The 21,436-nt window shown below is 26.2% G+C and overlaps 1 protein-coding gene across 1 annotated transcript; it reads left to right on the top strand.

Moving 5' to 3' along the window:
- Positions 1-2,501: 2,501 nt before the first annotated feature.
- On the top strand, positions 2,502-5,965 carry LOC113852305 (CRS2-associated factor 1, mitochondrial). Its single transcript, XM_027482539.1, has 5 exons — positions 2,502-3,045; positions 3,830-3,957; positions 4,152-4,377; positions 4,452-4,579; positions 5,211-5,965. The coding sequence occupies exons 1-5, from the start codon at positions 2,502-2,504 to the stop codon at positions 5,382-5,384; spliced, it is 1,200 nt and encodes a 399-aa protein (XP_027338340.1). The 3' UTR covers positions 5,385-5,965.
- The last annotated feature ends 15,471 nt before the right edge of the window (positions 5,966-21,436 follow it).

The following is a 21,436-nucleotide window of genomic DNA, read 5'->3' as shown; positions in this document are numbered from 1 at the left end:
ACCCCTATTCCTTGAATTCCAATGCAAGCGTTTAGACGTATAGCACTGATTACTTATGTTTAATGGGCTTAGCTTCAAGTTTAACCCAACATAGTGACTAAAATGTGGTATTATGCAACATTTTTTTTTCTTATTATACATTAGTAATAGGGGGAAGAAAGAGAATATACAAGGAGGATGAAAAACTGAGTACGATGTTTGATTACTCCTACACCAACCTTCACCTCTTTAAATCTCCGTTCACATATGAGAAATTATTATTATTATACAACAAATTTGTACAAAAAAGTATATCAGAAACAGAGATAGGGAGACAAAAGAGGATGTGTGAGATAAGATGGTTGATGTGCTAGACAAAGATAACTTGTAGAAAATATTCTACATATTTGTTTTATAAATAATATAACTGTGTATTTATTGGCTTAATGATCTAGCTTATTTAGCTATGTTATTAATAGTTCAATTTTTTTTAACATTTTATGGTTTTTAAAAATATGTGTTGTGTGCGATGAGGGTAGATTGTATGATTTATTTATGAAACCTTTAAAAAATATAAGATTGGATAAAAAGTTAATCAAATTGGTTAAAGTAGGAAAAATATATGATATTATAAGAAAACTTTAAAAATTCATGAAAAATAATTTTTAGCAATTCACGAGAGAGTTGTTTAAACGAACTTGTCATAAAATTTACAATATTTCAATTACTTATGCTTGTTTAAAATATACAACCATACAAATCCAACGTTTGTGAGAAACATAGCTTTTAAACAAATTTAGCTATTTTGTCATAAAATTTATTAATTCAATTAATATTTATAAAGAAAAAACCCATTAGTCATTTTGTAATAAAAATCAATATTTTAAGTAAAGAAAAAAGGTACTATATAATTTCTAATACAATTTTTTAATACATTCTTTGTTATATGTTAAAGTTTATGTGAGACTTATTAAATAGAGAGTAAAATATACCACATTTAATTCAATCTATAATAAAGAGACTTTTTATTTCTAACCTACTTAAATCTTGATTATATTCAATGTTTTAGGTTAATTTTAAGGTGATAGGAATGATAATGCTTAAGACTAATAAGAAAGCATCTAAGTTAGGAAACTTTTATTTGATAAGCAATTTGGCTACTTTGGATAGAAAATACTCCTAAAGTATCTCAAACATAAAAATGAGAAACACTATAGTTATGATATAATGAGAAATAAATCACATGGCATTTGAACCCAAAAAAAATGTCTAGAACCACAAAACACCTAAGATTAAGGTTAGAATGTCCTAAAACTAGAAGACAAGACTCTCAGAATGATCTAATTTACTCGTCTTAGTAGCTCATTACTTCTTATTTTACCTTATATGGAAGTTGCCAACTTTTACCAAAATTGCTAATATATTATGCAACTCAAGAGTGCTTTTTAGCCCAACTTTTGAAAAAGAAAAACTCACACAACACTAAGAAAATGTCATTATTGTAGCCTTAAAAAATTTATTGTTTGCCTTATCCGCAACTGTATATAATACTTTTTCACTCCCAACATTAAATATAAGCACAACACAAAATACTATAACCACCACAAGCCCAAGACAAACATTTTTCAACCATATTTCTCTCACACCAATAAGATACCTTCTTCATTATTTCATATTTCACAAACTTACAAATCCATTAATCTCTTTTTATTTTCTTATTAACTGTGATCTCTTCTTTTTCAAACTTGTATCAATAGTATTTTATTTTTTTTTGTAAAAAAGTGTATTATAAAAAAATGCTCCCAAAATTCTTTTTCAAGAAAATTACAAAACATATCAAGTGAAATGATATTCTTTAGGTATTAGACTAATCTAAGCTAAAATTATTTTCACATACTTTTTCTATTAATTTTATTTTTTAAAAGTAAATCTATAATTTACTTCTTAGAATTATAAATATTAATTAATTTAAATTTTAAATATATAAAACATTTACTTTAATATCAACTTTATAAAACTTCATATATTTTAAAATTTTTACTATAATTTTATTGATTCAGGGGAAAAAAGACAACACTCAACAAAATTTAAAACTAAAATATATATCTTATAAAATAAAAAGTTATTACAAGTTTTCAAGATAAACAAATATTAATTACTTTAGTTTTGAATTATAAATTTTAATTTTTAATCTTGTAAAATATTATTTATTTGAGTTTTTAATGTATTTTTATTGATACTTAGCATTCTAAAAATGATAATTTTATAAAACTAAGTAGATTTTTCTTTTGTAAAATCTGGACTAAAACAATATATGCTCATACTAACTTTAAATCAGACAAATTTGAACTGAATAAAAATAATTAATATAATTTCGAAATTGTGCTATTAGTCTCATTTATTTTATCAACTTTGTCTCCTTAATCGATCAAAATTATAGTGATTTAAAAAGAAAGTTGCTGTATAAAATAGTTTTATTGACAGAACCCTGTCTCTCAAACACTATGCACCCTTAAACCCTAATGTCCCTCTTCAAGCACCTTACCCGCCAAAACACACCCACCGCAACGCTCCTCACGCGCCACCTCTCCTCCGCCGCCTCCAAACTCCACGACCGTTACACTTTCAAACCGCCGTCCTCTCTCTCCCGGGAACCCCAAAACCCCAATGTCACCCCCACCAGGCCCAACAAAAAGAAGCCTAAGCCAAAGTACAAGCCACCCTCCTCCCTCGACCGGACCGGCCAGAAACCGGTCCGTTCCGATTTGCCCTTCGATTTCCGGTTCAGCTACACGGAGAGTAGCGCCAAGGTGAGGCCCATCGGGCTCAGGGAGCCCAAGTACTCGCCCTTTGGGCCGGGCCGGCTCGACCGGAAGTGGACCGGAGTGTGTGCTCCTGCGGTGGACCCAAAAGTGGAGGCCTTGGAGGGAGGGGAAGATGGGAACTTGAAGGAGCATAGGAAGGAGAAGAGAGGGTTGATTCAGGGAAAGCCTCTTAGCAATGCTGAGCGAAAGGCACTGGTTTTGCAATGTGAGAGAGGCAAAACTAATAGGCAAATCAATATAGGTATGAGAATTGAGAAAACCTTGTTCCTTTTCTTAATTGGTTGTCATTAGTTTGTTTTTCTTTTTTTAAAATTATTAGGATGATGAGGTTTGTGAAAATTTGTATAAGAAAATTGAAAAATTTAGGGATAAATTTCATAATTGAAGTTAGTAAGTGATATGAATGCTAATACTAGGATTTTGGGGAAAATGGTTTTAGAAACTATCAAATAGTTATGCTTAAATATTTTCTGGCGGTACTCATGTTAGGTATGTGCTACAGTTTTTTGTTTTTTTGTATTTATGTGCCAGTAAAAGTGGGATTTCATGAGAATTTATTCAATGGTTGCTTGGTGCTTGTGAACTTGTGTTTTGTTTGATGAGACAGATAGTGTGACGTTCTGTGGTCCTTTCCCTACTAGCTTTTCTTTTTCGGTTGTGTTGAGAAATGAATACTTCTATTGGTAAAAAGAGCTATTTGCTTTGCAATTATAGTGGAAATGCATTAGATGAGTATTGTGAGGAGGTGAATTAGTCAATTTCCTTACATATATTGCGAGCATGTATGAAACGTTATTTTCCTTTTTCCTCTTTCTGGGAAAATCCTGGCTGGTAGATATTTGAATAAAGGTTCTTGTTTTAGCTTTTGTACTTTGATCTCGCCCTTTTCCATACTGTTGGGTAGCAATAATTTTACTTAAAGGCTTATTTAAACAACCATGAGTTACCATTTTAAATTCATCGTGTGTTCTTAAATCTCTATCTTCTTTTCTGTTAATGAAAGACTTTGATTGTTTTGGTTCCAGGAAGGGATGGTTTAACTCACAACATGCTGAATGATATTCATAATCATTGGAAATTTGCTGAAGCTGTTAGAATCAAATGCATGGGTGTTCCAACTATTGACATGCAAAATATTTGTACCCAGCTTGAGGTTCATGCCTTTTCATACCTTTTCATTCTTTTCATCTAATTAACTTGCCTTCTGAAGTGAACTTTTTTATTGTGATTCGTTTTGAAACATTTGAACCCTATGCTAATTGAACAGTAGGTTGGATTACATGTCATTCTTATGTCTAAACTTACCTGATAACACATGCATAAGCAATTCTTGTGTTCTTATTGCAGGACAAAACATTTGGACAGGTCATTTCCAGACATGGGGGTACACTTGTATTATACAGAGGCAGGAATTATAATCCAAAAAAGAGGCCTGTAATTCCTCTCATGTTGTGGAAGCCCCATGAACCTGTGTATCCCAGACTGATTAAGACAACAATTGATGGCTTAAGTATTGAAGAAACAAAAGAAATGAGGAAGAGAGGACTAGCTGTTCCTGCTTTAACAAAACTCGGTATGAACATTATATTGCTATTTGGAGTTGCCGGTTTGCTTGTCAAACTTTATTGACTCTGAATTGAATTGCAGCCAAAAATGGTTATTATGCTTTTTTGGTACCAATGGTCAGAGATGCTTTTCTCTCCTGTGAATTGGTTCGGATAGATTGCCAGGGGCTTGAGAGGAGTGATTACAAGAAAATAGGCTGCAAACTCAGGGTAAAGACAAACCTCTTTTGCTTTCTATTTAGGTTTGTAATGCTTACTGCTATATATATGATATAATTATTATCTTGTGTTGCATAATGATAATGCAGATTGCTGTTTTCAGCTTGGATGATTAAGTACCTAAGTATTGGAATTGATTTTTAAATTGAGTTTGTTTGGATATTATAAAGTAGAATTATCAAATGTGATTACAAGTTATAATGATTATTTTTTGCTATTGTTGCAGTGAGAAACAAAATGTAAATTCAGTGTTCGTGTTTTTTTAATATTTAATTATTAATATGTATAGTCCATTAAAAATTAGTCGGAAAGTACCACAAGGTGGCCATGTAAGAAGTAATAACAGAGTATACTCACCAAGATAAAGTATCAAATTTTTTAACACTTGGAACGACAACGTTTTTGAGTTAACCCAGGGTTTAGTCTAGCATGCCCTTGTAATAATGTCACTAGAAAGTAAATACCAGTGGTAATGGTAATACACGAATACAGTAACAATGGCACTCTGTTCTACCTGTCAAACGTTTTGCAGAGAATTCACAATTTGTGGTTTTCAAGTTTTGTTTTCTTGGGCTTGGTGCTTTAAGTTGCTCCTTTTGAACTATTTCATGTATTGATGCAGGACCTGGTCCCCTGTATTCTGGTGACATTTGAGAATGAACAAATTGTAGTTTGGAGGGGGGAGGATTATAAGCCCCTGAAGAATAGATGGATTCTTAAAGATCGAGAATCATTTGATGACGATAGTGGCTTGTACACAGGTGAAGAACAAACTGAGCATGATAACAGCGGCTAATGAAACAAACCCTGCAGTCAGTCAGCTATGATAATGTGATCTTTGTAGAAATTGCAGCCACGAATCAGAAGCTCTTCAAGATTGGATTGTTGTCTTCTCTGTGTAAATGCAGGCAGAGAGAAAAGAGTGAGAATTGAGAGAATATACTGACAAGGTTGATACTGCTATTTGGATATTACAAGATATCTCCAAACTGTTCTTTGCCCATGACTCATTTTTGGCCTTAAAAAGCGGTGGAAAAAAAACTGAAATGTGGAATGAGTTTGATTTAATTTTATACTGGCTATATATAGTGCAGAACTGCATATTTGTAAGTTAGGAAATTTTCACATATTTTATGATCTGCAATTGGTGCACACGGCTTTCCTGCATGGATTGGGATTGGCATTGACATTGTTTAGTTTTAGTCCATTGTTTTGTCATAAATTCAGAATAGACAATTCAGAATCAATCCATTGTTTTGTTGACATTGCCAATAATACTTACTGGGGAAAGTGTGGCTGCAAAATTTGGTGTTTCATGCTGTGAGAAGATCATAGATTGGAATGGATTTGTGGAAAAACAGTTCAAAGTCCAGTGCGCAATTTGTCACCAAATTGGCATAGTTTGGTATGAGAAGTTAAATTTCGAATAATGTACAAATTATGTTTTATAGTGCAGGTTTAGATCAGTTTAATTTTGGAAAAAACAATATTTTCTCTTCAAAACCTTTATTTTTATTAGTAAGGTTTTGTTTGTAAGATAATTTTTTTAACACCGAATTTGTTTAAGCTGAATCAGACGTAAACGGAAATTGAGGACCCAAGTGGACTGAATGCTGAAGGCTATTTGATCACTGTATTGGTCTTGTTCTTTTACGCTTAGGTTCAATTTTATTCTTTACCCCTTTATTTTAAATTGCCTGCAATTTTGATATTTTAAGTTTTTTAAGATGAATTAAGTTTTCATTATAAAATAAAGTAATTTTAATTTGACTATTGATTTTTTATATATAAAATTCTGAAATTAATATTTTTATTTAAATATTTGAGTGTTTACAATGAATTTGGAACATCCAATAGTTTTAAAAGCTTAGAAGTATGAATTTTAGTGGAAATTAGGGAAATTTTGAAGAATTTTATGAAATATGAGATTAGCATTGGAGTAAAGAACAATTTAAAATTTTATTTTTATTTTTGGCAAAAGCTTAAACAGGAAATATTGTAATTTGTTGAGATTCTTAAAAATGAGAAATTGAGAGGTTTGGCTAAAAGAAATTTGACGGAGAGATTAAAAGTGTGTATGGTTAGGCCTTTGTGAAAGTTGATTTTATTAGTTTAAAAGTTTATTGAATAACAGTACCTGTCTGATAAAGTAACTAAAATTGATAGTTTTGAACAAAAGTAATTTTTATAGTGATTGAAGATTAAGAAGGTATTTTATATTTAATTATTTTTTAATATTATATTAAATATATATAACACACGATGAGAGTTAATAGTTTATAGAAAAAAACATAAATATATTTTAATTTTAAAATATTAGAATAATCACAATTATCATTTTAAAAATAATATAAAATGTCTTTTAAATTTATGAACATGCAAGCATCTTCTTAAAATTCTACTTCAACTAGTGTTTTTAGTTGTTTACTATTAGTTGAAAGTTTTATTTTTATCTTTAATATGTTTCTTTGTAATCTCTTTTTATCCATTTTATTTTGAAAAATTAATGTCTTTTCTACGTTACATTTGATCCTCAAATTATTGTTACAAACAATGATATATTTAAAATTATAAAAATAATTAATTTTCTCATTTCGGTACTCAAGATGCATGTTTTTCAATTTGGTCTTTCAATTTTTACGATTAAAACTTCCCTAATGCTTTGTTTGGTTATGAGAAGAAAATTAGTGAAAAAAAAATGAAAAGAATCAAGAAAATTGAAAATGAAAAATTAAAAAAAATAACTTTGTATTTATTTGGTTAAAGAGAAAATAAATAAAAGAAAAAATACATATGAAAAAAATATATCTGCAATAATCCTATATTTTATTCTATACCATTTTTGTAAAAAAAAAACTTAGTTAGCTGAAATTTTATTTTATTAATTCAAAGTTTATTTAAAATTGGTATATGTCACCGAATTTAATTGCAATAATGATGACGATCATGTTGGAATTCAGTGACAGACTGTAAAACAAGAAAATTTTCAATGTTACCAACTATTACTCTTAAGGTAATGGTTAAAAAAATAGTAGTAAATAAAATATTAATAAAAAAATTGATGAAAATATATAAATAATATTAAATATTATAATTTTTAATAAAAATTATTTTAAATTGTTATTACTGTGTTTAAGATAATGTTTAATAAAATCACTATAGTTTTTTTTCGTCTATAAAATAATAAAGTTTTTTAGGGGCAACTTAACAACAGAGCAAAGGGCCACAGTAAAGAGCCCAAACCAAAATATCATGTAGTCTGTTGCTTAAGTGGTTGCCTCAGTCTTTGTTATCAGTGTTATGTTTGAATATCTAATAATGAGTGAAATGTAATGAAATATAATGAAAAATATTATCATATTATTGAATGGATTACAGTTTTATTTTACTATATGAAAATTAAATAAAATAGTAAAGATTGGTGAATAATTAGTTGCTTCCATCCCATTCTATTTCTTACTCCAAATTAAAAATTCTAGTATCAGCTTTTATTTTAATCCCCTTTATTTCATTATTCTTTATTAAGAATTAATTACACTTATCTCTACTTGTAGTTTCACATTTAACTTATCTCATGTACTTTTTTCATCATTAAACTCCCTTAAAGTTTGGATTAAAGTGAAAAATATTATGACTACAATCAAAACTATGGCTTTTAATAAGATTAAAGTCATAATTAAATTAAAACTGAAGGCAATGAAATGAAGGTGTGGATTGACTTTAATTTATATAAATTGATAAAGAAAAACATTAAATAATGTATAAAATGTAATGACACTCATTTCTTATTTTTCTTAACTTTTATAATTTTTTATTGTTAAAATAATGTCACGTCGTACTTTCACTGTATTGCTATTAATTATTAAATAAGATTTAGGGGTTTAAACAATAAAAAATTATAAAAGTTAAATACAATTAATTAAAATGAAAGAGATAAAAAATTACTTAGACTAAAGTATGAGGGTTAAAAATGTAACTAGATTAAAATACTAGAAATGAAGTTGGAGCAAGAGAAGAAAATAATAAAAAACTATTTCACGTGATTTACTTGTAAGAAAAGAAAAATACAAAGTTCTAGCAAAAATGAAAGATAAAAGATTAAATTACAGAAAATATTAGTTACTCTAATCAAATGTAAATTTATTTAAATAAAATTAATTTTAGATTGTTGAACATGATTTTGTTATGTAACAAAATTGATATTAACCATAAGTTTTTATCAGGACATGCGTTTTTATTTTAAAATAAGAAATTAATTTTTTAATTACTAGAAATAGACTGGCCTTAGTTTTTAAGACGATATAGAAAAAAAGAAGATTATTCAATCCTTATCAAAGGTATTTTTGCCAAATATTTTAACTAATATAGAACATATAACACATTCTTCCACACCTAAAACAGACATTTAATGCATAAATTTGTAATATTGAAAATTTATGTGTACTTCAACGTTAAAATTAAATAAACTTTAATATTATATTGAAAATAAGTTATACATCACTTACTATCAAAATTTAACTTTAAAAATTATCCAACATTTAAATATATATATATATATATATATATATATATATATATATTAACCATATTATTAATGTCATCTCTAAAATAAAATAATGAGACACACTTTTTCTTTATTTACTGTAATTAATATTTCAACGATACATATAATACTTTAAAAATAACAAGTGGTTTCGAATTTAAATTTTTGTATATGTAAAAAAATCTTTAGTAAATTTAAGCTTACCTATCACATCCATGCTAACTCAAATCGAATCTGAATTAAATCAGATAAAAAAAAATAAGTGTAAGGCCCCAGTTATATTAAAGAAATGCTGCAAGATCTTGTAATAATATTTTTTCTTTTCTTGTCTGATGCTAATGTTTTATTTGTTTTAAGTAAAAATAAAATCAAGGGAAAGAATAAGCATGGATAGAAAAAGGGTCCATAAGAAGAAAAACCCAGTATGATGCAGCTCTCACCAAAATATTTTCCTTCAACATAATTTTGCATCTCCTTGTAGAATAAAAAAATCATGCTACCCACTATATACCTTTTATCTTCATGAGAAATTTGGTAAAAAAGACTATTAAAGACATTTTAATTTATTCACCAATCAATATTCTTTGACTTACCTATGAAAAACAAATAAACAATTTTTTCAATCTAAATAATCATATTTTTTTTTCTCCTTAGAACCTTTTTAAATATATTTCCTTCTTCTTAATTTTTTTTATCCTCTCAATTTTGTTCTCTTAAAAAGAGGACCACATCCAACGAGAGGATCCAGTACCCACCTATGAAAATCAATGTCAAAGGAATAATGGGAGTAATTAGGCACCTAGTCAACTACCCTTCTATTGCCCACATATAGGCCATATGCAATTTTGACATCCACAAACCCACTGAGAGATAGGTCGAAGAAGTTGAAAACATGGATGGAGTAGGAGAGTTTTGTTTTTTCTACACTCTTGTTTTTTTTCATTTTTAGCATACCAAAATGATATAACATAAAAAATAAAATAATACAAGTCCAATTTTTTTTAAAAAAATGCGACTTGCCAAATTAAAGTTCCTACTTACAAAATATCACTTAAATTATTAATATAATGTTTGAGTTAAATGTGTACCATGAATACTACTACTTACTTTCCAAATAATGGTTTTACAATCATATTTTCAAAATATGACTAATGTAACTTGTATTTTTGAAATACAACACAAGTAATATTTATTATTTTTTAAAAAAAGGTAAGTTCGATTTTGAATATGTGACTTATAAAACTTACTTAAGTTGTTTTTGTATTTGTGGAGATGAATTTATATAAAATTGAAAGTCTAGGGGTTGAACAGTAAAACTAAACTAAAAAATGGAATAACTAATTAAATTGATAAGCAAAGAATTTAACAATTACTTAAATTAATTGGTTTGATTTGATTTTTATTCTTATAATTACAATCGAACTGATACTTTTATTTATTCTTATATATTTCTTTAGTTTTCCTATTCTACCCCAATCCCAAAATTAGTAACTTTGATTATCTTCCCAACATGTTATTTTGTCCTTTAACTATACGAGTGTTATATATATTCTTTCTATATTGTAATTGACACTAATTTATAAGTTACTGCCATCTTTTTGGTATAAAATATGTATATTTATTTTCATAGTTACCGTATCATACAGGAATTTAATATCGTAGTGTATTGTTATTCCATTGGGTATAAATTTATTTTTAAATTGAAATTTTTTTGGAAAAGTAATTTTCTATAAAAACAAATTTAATCTCAGCTATATCAGCAGTTTTTTTTTACCTAACAGAGTCTATATAAGCATTGTAAGAGGTGATTAATGGAGGATGAGTGAGTACAGTCAATATTAGCAGTACAGCAGTGTTATGAAAAAACAAATTCAATTAGTCAATCTAATCCTAGCTGTCAATCATTCATTTTTTTTTATAAATTTTACATTATACATCAATCAAACTAAATCTAATCCTAAATTGAGATGCAATATTATTTTAACAATTGATTTAGATAACATTTTACCTCACAATCAATCATTATCATATGAATTTTCAAAAATATATTTTAACACATATCACTCCAATGGAAGAAAATAGCCATGAGATGAAAAATGCATATGGCACAGCCACCAAATGTGACAGTTGAGGCGTGCTTATTGCAAATTAAATTAGTAGAAGTGTAGTCTTTTGTATCCCATTTAACTTTTTCTTCCAAACATCATACACAGGACTATAACTGTGACCACCAACTCTCACTGGATAATTTTGCAAGTGTGAATGTATCTCATCGACGGGGAAGAAAGAACGAAAAAGAAAAAAGCATCGATCAATGTGTCTCCCCCAAATCAATCATTGCATGCCAAATGAAACATTATGACGAAAATGGTTGAGGGGATAATGTTGGAGTGCCTTCTATCTTTATCAATTCAATCCATCAAGCTCCACTGTACCCAATAATATAAATAGTACTATATAAGCACACCATCACAGCTGTATGCAAGTAGAATTTTTAATCTTTTCCATCGGAGAGAAAATAAGATACGTAGATCACTATGAGAAGAAAGTGTAAATTTTTAATTGTTAGACTCACTTTAATTAGTATAATATTTGTTTGATCAACAAAATTTAAACTTTTAAGTTTTAATGTCAATTTAAAATGTAAAATACATATCCTTCTTTTCTGTCTCTTCACATATGTAGGTTTTAAGATCTCTTTAAATCTTTTAAAAATTTGAGAAAAGTTTGCTTTACTTCTTTTTATCGCCTATAATTTAGATCTAAATTTTTTAAAATACGTAATACGATCTTTTATACTTTAAAATATGTGTAACAAAGCTGTTTCATTATTCAAACATTCAATGTTTTTTTTTATAAAAAAACACTTTCAAATCTTTAATCTTTTCTTTCTTTGTGATAATAAATATTTTTTAGTATTTTTATTCGAGAAATTAAACCCTTAAATAATAGAAGAATTTCTTTGCACACTTAAAAAAGTACAGGACATCGCGTTATATATTTTCAAAAGTTTAAAATCTAAATTAAATATAAACAAACTCATAAAAGGATAAAATGAACTTTTCTGAAATAAATATCTGAAGCTCAAAGTCACAGTAAAAAGAGGAGTTACTTGTGAATTATCAATATATTTGTTAAATGATTATGAGAAAAATTGATAAAATAAGTTATTTGACCCATTTAAATTGACCTGCTTGAGTGTTCGCTTTTAATGGGTAAAAAAAGTCTAAATTTAATTTGAACTTGCAAAAATATATCTAAACTCCGTAAAGCTTGATTTTTATAAAATTATTTTGCAAGTTTTTGTAGACTTAATATACATCAAATTTAGTTGGAAAAAGCTAAAATAACCTAAATTTAATACGAGTTCAAAACTTAAAATTTAAATTTTACATTTTATCAAACGAGTTTAAGCCAATTTAATTGAGCATAGCAGTTTTACTAGCTCTAGTTAATAGTGTTTTACTATTTAATTTAACCCATATTTACATATTATTTAATATATTACATTTAAAATAAAAAAATATTATTACACTTATAGTCTATCAACTTATAAATCTAATAACTTAATTTTTTTTAACTCAAAACGATCAAAAATCATAACTCATTATTATTATTATTATTATTATTATTATTATTATTATTATTATTATTATTATTATTATTATCCTTGTGATTGTGCCTCATTACTAGTAAAAGCTGTTTTTAAAGTTCACTAATCAACGAGTATCGATCATTGGCTCACAGTTTAATAGTTTTAATTTATCTTTATAATATTTAAATTTTAAAATGAGTAAAGGGTAAGTATCAATTCTAAGCATTCATAAGATATAAAGACTAGTGCTAAAGTTACGCATGTTGTAATAAATAGTCAAACCTACATGAGTGTAATCCCTAGACGTGATTCTCTAGAGGAGCATGACCTCTCCTAGTCTCTTTAGTATCCCAAGATGCTTTTATTTATCTTCCTACCAGCGTTGGAGGGTTTTTTTTTTCATTATAATTTATATATATTTTTTAAAAAAGTTACTTTATATATGTATATATAAAATTATAATTTATTATTTCATTAATTGTTATATTAAGTTAAATAAAAAGTACAGATTAAATGTAAGAATTTTTAAACTATATTATATACTAACAATGTTTTGAAATAACAAGTAAGATTGTGTTGTAATTTAGGTGTAACTCACTTGAATATGAGACTTATATGAGTCATAGTATCCTAACCTAAAAGTGTGTAGTGAGAAAAGCTTTAAGCTTTAAATTATTTGTTTAAGAAGTTTCACAATTTAAACCCATACATATTTTACTTATATTTTTTTTTCACTTGTTATCAACCCACTAATTTGAAATTTTTTATTATTTAATAATACTCTTTCTTAAGTTCAATACCATTCACTTAGTTACAACTTACATTCAAACTTTTTTCTTAGTCTAGCTAACTTTATACTTTAAGTTTAAGTCTTTCTCTTATTACTATTTTTTCCTCTTTTCTTCTTTTTTATTTTCTAATCATGAGCTCTTTTTTTTTAATTTTCTTTTATGTCACATGTATATTTTTTATCCCTTTAATATTATTACTTTTAGTTCAAGGAAAGGGATATTGGAATCGGAGGAGTGAGACAGCGGTAAGAATTTTGCATGTGGCAAAATTTGAACTCTATTGATTATATATAATCCCTTTAATTTACCACTAAGCTCATTCAACTTCACTATTTTTTTTCCCTTAATATACCCTAATTCAATAGTGTGGATAAAGAGAGAATTTTAAATTTAAGTGACCTATTTATATAAAATATCTTGACAATTTAAATTTAAAGTCTACTCACATATACTATTTTATTTATTATTAATCTGTCAATATAATTTTTTTATTATCAAATATATATTATTATGTTCAAATACATATTAACTTGATAATTGAACACGTAAATCAATTGATAGAAAGTTATTCTACTTTAATTTGTGATTTTAAATTTAAATTTTAGTAAATATAATTATATTAAATATTCAGAAAAAAATTATCGCTTAAAATCTCTTTACAAATTCCAACCTTCTCACAATTTTGTAATAATACGAAAACAGGTCGAATGACCCTACAATTGACCAAAAAAAATTGAGCAGGTAAAGTATATTAAACTCATTAACCAAACATTTATTTTGATCAAATTAAATAGCTACAAACAAGCTAAAACAACTTCTCAAACACATTCTTTGTATAGAATATGGTAGGCATCATCTCCATTTTTTTAGCAGGCCGTTTTATTTAAAACAGGTACCTATTCATACCATCAGGCATAAGCTCTGTACTTTAGGTTAATTAAAATATAAATCATAATTGTATGCTTATTCTCCTTTATATTATTATTATTATTATTATTAAAGTGTAATATAAAATATATGACTGCCGAAAGTGCTGAACAAATTCACGTGTTAACAAGCTATTGGAAGAATATTAATATAAAAAAAATAAAAAGTAAGATTATTGACAAAAATCATACTGTAAATACAGCTTTGTATACACCATCACTAAAAAGTATTTTTTCCAATTGAAAATTCATTCGATTTGGATATATAAATAGCGAGCTATTTCATTATTTTGGTGTAATATTATGACAATTAGGGTTTGGTCTACGACGTTTGTTGCGTTACAGCAGTTAAGATTTAATCTTAAATAGGTTTTGACCTGTGTTACTGTGTAGCGCGCGTATATAGGTTTAATCCAATACTTGCATATGTGAGAATATGCATCACTAGGTAAATTTGAGGAGGTTTCTGAAGTCAACTTAATTAGGAACATTTAAGAACGTGTAGTATTTTGAATATAGTGGAGATTAGGTAGTTTTGTGTCAATGGAAAATTTGCAACTTTGTTCATCTAAAATTATAAAAATTAAGATTTACAATTTCGTCTATTTAAAAATTGTAAATAAGATGGTTTGTAATTTTATATTGTAAAATAATAAATTATATTTATAGTTTGTAAGTATAGTCAAGAGATGGTAAATCATCTTAAAGTTATGTGTTTCTTCTCTTTTCATATTATTAATGTGTTTCTTTCTTAACTTGTAGTACCGTATCTCTTATCAACAGCACACGCCTCTCGATCTTCGTATCATTAGAAAAACTTTAACATAGTTAGGCACCCACCCATTTTCTATATCTACGAATTAATAACATAATTTTTCATTTTGTAAATTTTGAGGGAATGAAATTACAAATCATCTCATCTACAATTTTTAGATTAACAAAATTATTTGCCTTTGCAATTTTTAGATGGACCAAGTCCCTCTACACCAAAGGACTACGTGTTGTTTAGGTGAGACTTTGCTGAGAAATTATAACTCATAGTTGTAATAAATTGTCTTGTCTATTAAAAAATATATATACTATAAATATGTTTGTGTATAATATATTAAATTTAATGTCTATACTTAGTTATATTTTAGTTAGTATTATTTTATTAAATGTTTTCTTTAAAATAATTGTATACTAGTTTAATTTAAAATAAAATATTAACATAATCATTACTCAAAAAATAATTTTTCATTTAACTTAATACAAAACAAAACAAAAACAAGAAGCTTTTCAGATAAACTTTTTAACAAGTACTTTTTTTAAAAAATAAAAATAATAAAGTAAATTAAATTTCACTTATAAATTAAAATTAATTTAAAAAATTCAATTCATTTTAATAAGTACATTCTTCCCTGTAACATATCATTCAATAAGTTAAGTAAGTACGTGAAGTTACTTTCAAGTTATAAAATTTTAACTTTACATTCAATCTTATAAAATTTGTGTATCTACTATATAATGATTTTTCTGCATCAATTTTTAACTTCTCTCAAATATCTTTAGACAATTTTTAAAATCTTCTTTAACAATATTTAGAATCTTTTCAATATGAGTGGTTTCATCTTTAGTTAATGTGTTTGAATATCTAACACTATACTCAAAATTATCAAATGTATGTTGATCATTTTATGTTTCACCATATTTTGTCTAACAAGTATATTTTTTTTATCAATTTCATTAGACATTATATGTTCTTCCAATTCTTCCATAATTACTTGCATCATATTAAGATAACACCAACAAGGATATGAAATAAGATTTGTATTACTATCATACTCAATCACAAATCTAATAAACTCATTTATTCCATTTTCATATTGTTGGATCAAACGATCAGCGAACATTCAACTTTAATCCATATTTATTCAACCAACTAAAAGGATAATTACATATGATATAATCAATGTCTTATTTTGTTTAATATGGTAGGACCTATCTTATTCAAGAAGCAAGTATTTTCTACATTAATTAGCATTTACTACTTAAATATATATTATTTTATACTTGACAAAATTTCACATTCCTATGTAAGTACACAACTTAAATGTGATATCATTTACCATAATCAAGCATGCATCCAGGAACAATAAGAAATATCCAAACTAAATTTCTTCAAGTATAATATACAAAATTTTAAGAGGGTAATCAAATAAAAATAATTTTCAAACTATTTAAATTGGACAATTTAAAATTCAACATAATGACTTGTTCAATCATTATTTTGAGTTTCATATATATGTGTGTGTGTGTGTGCGCGAGCGCGCACGCGCACATACACTCTTAACAACAAAAATAAAGAAAACCTAGACTATACAACAATTATGTATGTAAAAACAATTCTACAACTTTGTGGATTTGTAATGTCAATAAAGTATTGTAAAAACTATGAAGAAACATGCTAAAAATGGGTAACTTATTTCAAAAGTGTATGTGACAAAACTCCACGAGAAACTTGAAGTGGGAAAAAACTTAATCTTAGTCATTTGAAAGTCTTCAGTTGTATTGCTTATGCACATGTCTTTGATCAACTGAGGAAGAAGTTTAATGACAAAGTAAAAAAATACATCTTTGTAGTATATTATGAATAAACAAAAGCATATAAGTTGTACAATCTAAAAATTCAAAAGGTAATACCAACCAAGTCAATATGTTACCTTTGATGCAGATAGAGCGTGAGATTGGTCAAAAAAAATAAAAGTTCCTACATGTGCTAATAACTATAAATGAAGAACTAAATAATAAAGCACATGAACCACCAATAGGTGTTACAAGTCTAAATGCATCAATATTAGATTCATCATCTCATAGATATCCACAAAGAGAATATTATCCACCTCCACACTTGCAAGATTGTGTGAAGTTGGTGAAGATGATGATCCTAATGATAGGGAGGAAGATGCTACTTATTATGGTTTATTTATTGATTATGATCTTGTGACATATAAAGAAGCAATCAATAATAATTGTTGAATTAAAGTAATAGATGAAGAAATTCATGCAATTGAAAAGAACATATAGGGGTTAACAATTCTTCCAAAAAGAAAGAAGTCAATTGGTGTTAAATTGGTGTACAAGACATAGTATAATCCAAATGGAGAGATAGATCACTTTAAAGCACAATTAGTAGCAAAATGGTACAAATAGAAATCCAACATTGATTATTTTGAAATATTTACTTCAATTACTAGATTGAACACAATATGTATGATTCTTTCTTTTTCTATCAAAAATCAATAAAAAAAATATTTTAAATAGATGTCAAGTATGTTTTTTTGAATGGTGTACTTATATATATATATATATATATATATATATATATATATATAGAGAGAGAGAGAGAGAGAGAGCAACTACCTGACTATCTAAGATAAGGAGAGGATATAAGTTAAAAAAAGAACTATATGAATTAAAGTAGGTGCCCAAAGCTTGATACACATATTGACAAATACTTCATGAACAATGATTTTCACATAAGTCTATATAAACATGCTTTATATGTTAACAATAACAAGCTTGGAGATATTATAATTGTATATTTATATGTAGATGATTCAATCTTCTTTGGCAATAACTATAAAATTTTTAGTTGAATTTAGAGAGAATATGCTCACATAATTTGAAATGACAGATTTTGACTTAATATCTTATTTTCTAGTTATTAAAGTGAAACAAACAAATGATAGAATTTTATTTCACAAGAGAAATATTTAATAGATATTTTAAAGAAGTACAAAATAAAATATTGAAAACCAATGCTAAACTTGTGGACAAAACATTAAAATCAAAAAGACAAAGTGGTGGTGATATTGTCAATTTAACTAATTTTAGAAGGTTAGTGGGAAGTTTTAAATACTTGATAGCAACAAAACTTGCATTGTTTATTATGCATTTAGCAAGCCAAAATCATTGACAAGCTACAGAACAAATTTTGAGGTATATTAAAGGTATAATTAATGAAAGTATCTTTTATTCAAATTCAATCCAAAGTTAACTGGATGCATACATAGTAATTGAAAAAATGAAACTGAACTACAAGTAGTTGTTGTATCAGTAACAAAGGTAAAATATGTAACAATGACAAATAGTATTACTCAAGCTATTTGGAAAAACAACACTAACAAAGTGGGTTCATGAAAATATTTTTGACAAGAATCAACAATTGTTTTAATAAAGAATCCAATTTTTCATGAATGTAGCAAACAAATTGATATCAAACATTACTACATTCAAAACTTGATTAAAAATAAAGAAATGGAAGTTAAATATTGTACATCCAAAGATCAAATTGCTTATATTTTTATAAAGTTACTTAAAACCAATTTGTTCTTCAAAATGGAAAATATGTTTGGAATGATCAACTAAGTTTAAGAAAGAATGTTAGATATTAAATTTGGCAGCCTAAAAAGGTGCTAGAATTACTTAACAACTTAAAACTTTAAATGGTCAAAATTTGCAACTAAGCATAGTGGATAATAGTTGTCTTATTATCACTTGAATTGTCAATTAAGTAGCTATAAATTAGCCTAACATATTTACATTGAAAAGTCAAAACTAATAGTTGTTACTAGTTGGTTATGTTTTGTTTTAGGAAGCTATTAACCTTTTTTTTTTTATAAAAAGACTAATAAATTTTAGGATTTTGTTAACTTCAAAGGATTGAAAATAAATCGCTAATAATAGTAAAATTTTATTAAAAAAAGAAATATTTATTATATTTTTATAACTTTAGTATTATAATTGTGTATTTTTTTTATAAATTTTTTTTATTTATATATGCTTAAACTCAATTCTTAAGGTTAATATTACCAAAACCATAAATTTTATTTCTTGAGTATTTGTATTTTTTAGGCAATTATTTAGTATTGTATCTGTTAATTTCATCAAAGTTAAAAAATTCTCAAAATAGCCAAAAATTAAAAATAATTATCATAAAAATAATTAAAAAAATTAATGTGACTAACCTGAATCAACTTTACTTTAACCTAAATCATCGTTTATGTTAATGACATGGATGAGCATGTATTGTTCTTCAAACAATGTTAAGACTGACTACAAGGAGCATAAAGTGTTGAGAGAGATGAACCATAAATAAGAAATTTACCTAGACAATGAGAATGAATGACAGTGCAAATAATAGCTAAAACTGTGTGCAAACAATAATGGTAAAACTGTGTGCAGAGGAGAGTAAAAATATAGGGACAATTGGAAAATAGGTTCACACGTCAATTGCTCTCTAAAGCAAGGACTTTTAAGATCATTTATATCTTAATAGTTTTTCAAGTGAATTTTAGAAGGTGATTCTTATTTACTTTTTAAGTGAGTTTTAAAGAATAATTCTTTATTAACTATTTTTCAAATTTATTTTAGAAAACATTTTTTTACTACTATTTTACAAGTTATCATTTCAAAAAATATTTGAAACAGTGTTTAAAACTATTTTTTACTACTTAATATTCCAGTTAAAAGCATATGACAGACCATAAAAGGCCATGAAGGAAAAGATCACAAACCCATGTTAGGGATGAAGTGTGTGACATTCTTTTGAGAGAGAAAGTGACAGAGGGAGAGAGAATCTTCTTATACAAAAGTGTGATGAGATGAGGCGTCCATTGAGAACCACAGGCTTTCACCTCCTCTTTTATCATCTCTTTCGAAAGTGATGTATGTTCATTATCTTTTCATAATGTGAGTTTTCTTTTGTAATTTTCTTATATTTTGCTCTCACCGATTTTATTTATAAGTTTTTAACTAAAATATATCAATTACAAAAGTTATTAAAATTATTTAATGCGTTATAATTTTTAAATATTAGTTGCTACTCTTTATCTTTACCTTAAAATTAAATTTTATTATCATAATTAAGTGGAACATGGCAAAAGAAAGCATAAGTTGCAAAAGTTGCAGCACCAATAATTAACCAATGTAACAAAGCAGAAACGATATTAATAGAGCACGTTGATTGAGAACATGAACCGATAATTAGATGGCATGTTGTGCTTTGATGACTGAGCTGTTACTTTCTAAGGTTCTATATATAAAAATTAATTATTAATATTTTTAAAATATTTTTAAAAAAATATAATAATTATTAAAATTAATAAAATTTATGTTAATAAGTGAATATATTTATTTATTTAATACATCAATCACTAATTTTATTATTTGATGTTATAAATAATATTCTGAAATATAGTATAAAATTATGAAAAAAATTTAATTTTTATTAATCTTGTGAATTATTAATATATTTCTTATAAGAAGGATTGGATGAAGTATATTTTTATATATTTTTTGTAATTTTTATAATTTTTGTTATTTTTTTCAATAAAAATGAATTATTAGTATAAATATTTTTTATTTTTTAAAAACAGTGTAATATATTATACTAACAAATACTTTTATTAGTACAAAATATTAATATATACTATTAATAAGAAATATTGGTAAGTATATTATTTATTCATATAGATCATAAAAGTCTTCACTGGTAATTTAAATTTTTTTAAACAAAAATTATATTAATAAAATTTATCATAATATATAAATTTTTTATTTATTAGTAAATGAAAATTTTTGGTAATGATAAATTTTAAAATTTAGTCAAATCAACCAAAAATTAAATAAATTAAAAATTTAAACACTAAAATATTATTAGATTGAATCTGAATTTGAATCTGATTTTAAAAATTCATTTAATCCAATATAAACTAAACATATAAATATATACCATTTTTATCATTAAAAATATTATACAACTCGTACTTGTATGACCAGAAATTATGAGATTATCATTACTTAATCTTCATGATTCATTTCAAGGATTATTTTTACTTAAAAAAACTTTTGAAATTTTATAAATTATTATATCAACTTTTTTAATAATTTAGCTATCCCAATGACTTCTTGTTAGAATGTAAATTAGTTTGATTTCAACGTTTTTTTAAG

This window comes from Abrus precatorius, unplaced genomic scaffold (genome assembly GCF_003935025.1).
Source record: "Abrus precatorius isolate BTA unplaced genomic scaffold, Abrus_2018 Scaffold10, whole genome shotgun sequence".
Taxonomy (NCBI): Eukaryota; Viridiplantae; Streptophyta; class Magnoliopsida; order Fabales; family Fabaceae; genus Abrus; species Abrus precatorius.
The sequence above is the reverse complement of the archived record's forward strand: the minus strand, read 5'-3'. Positions and strand labels throughout refer to the sequence as shown.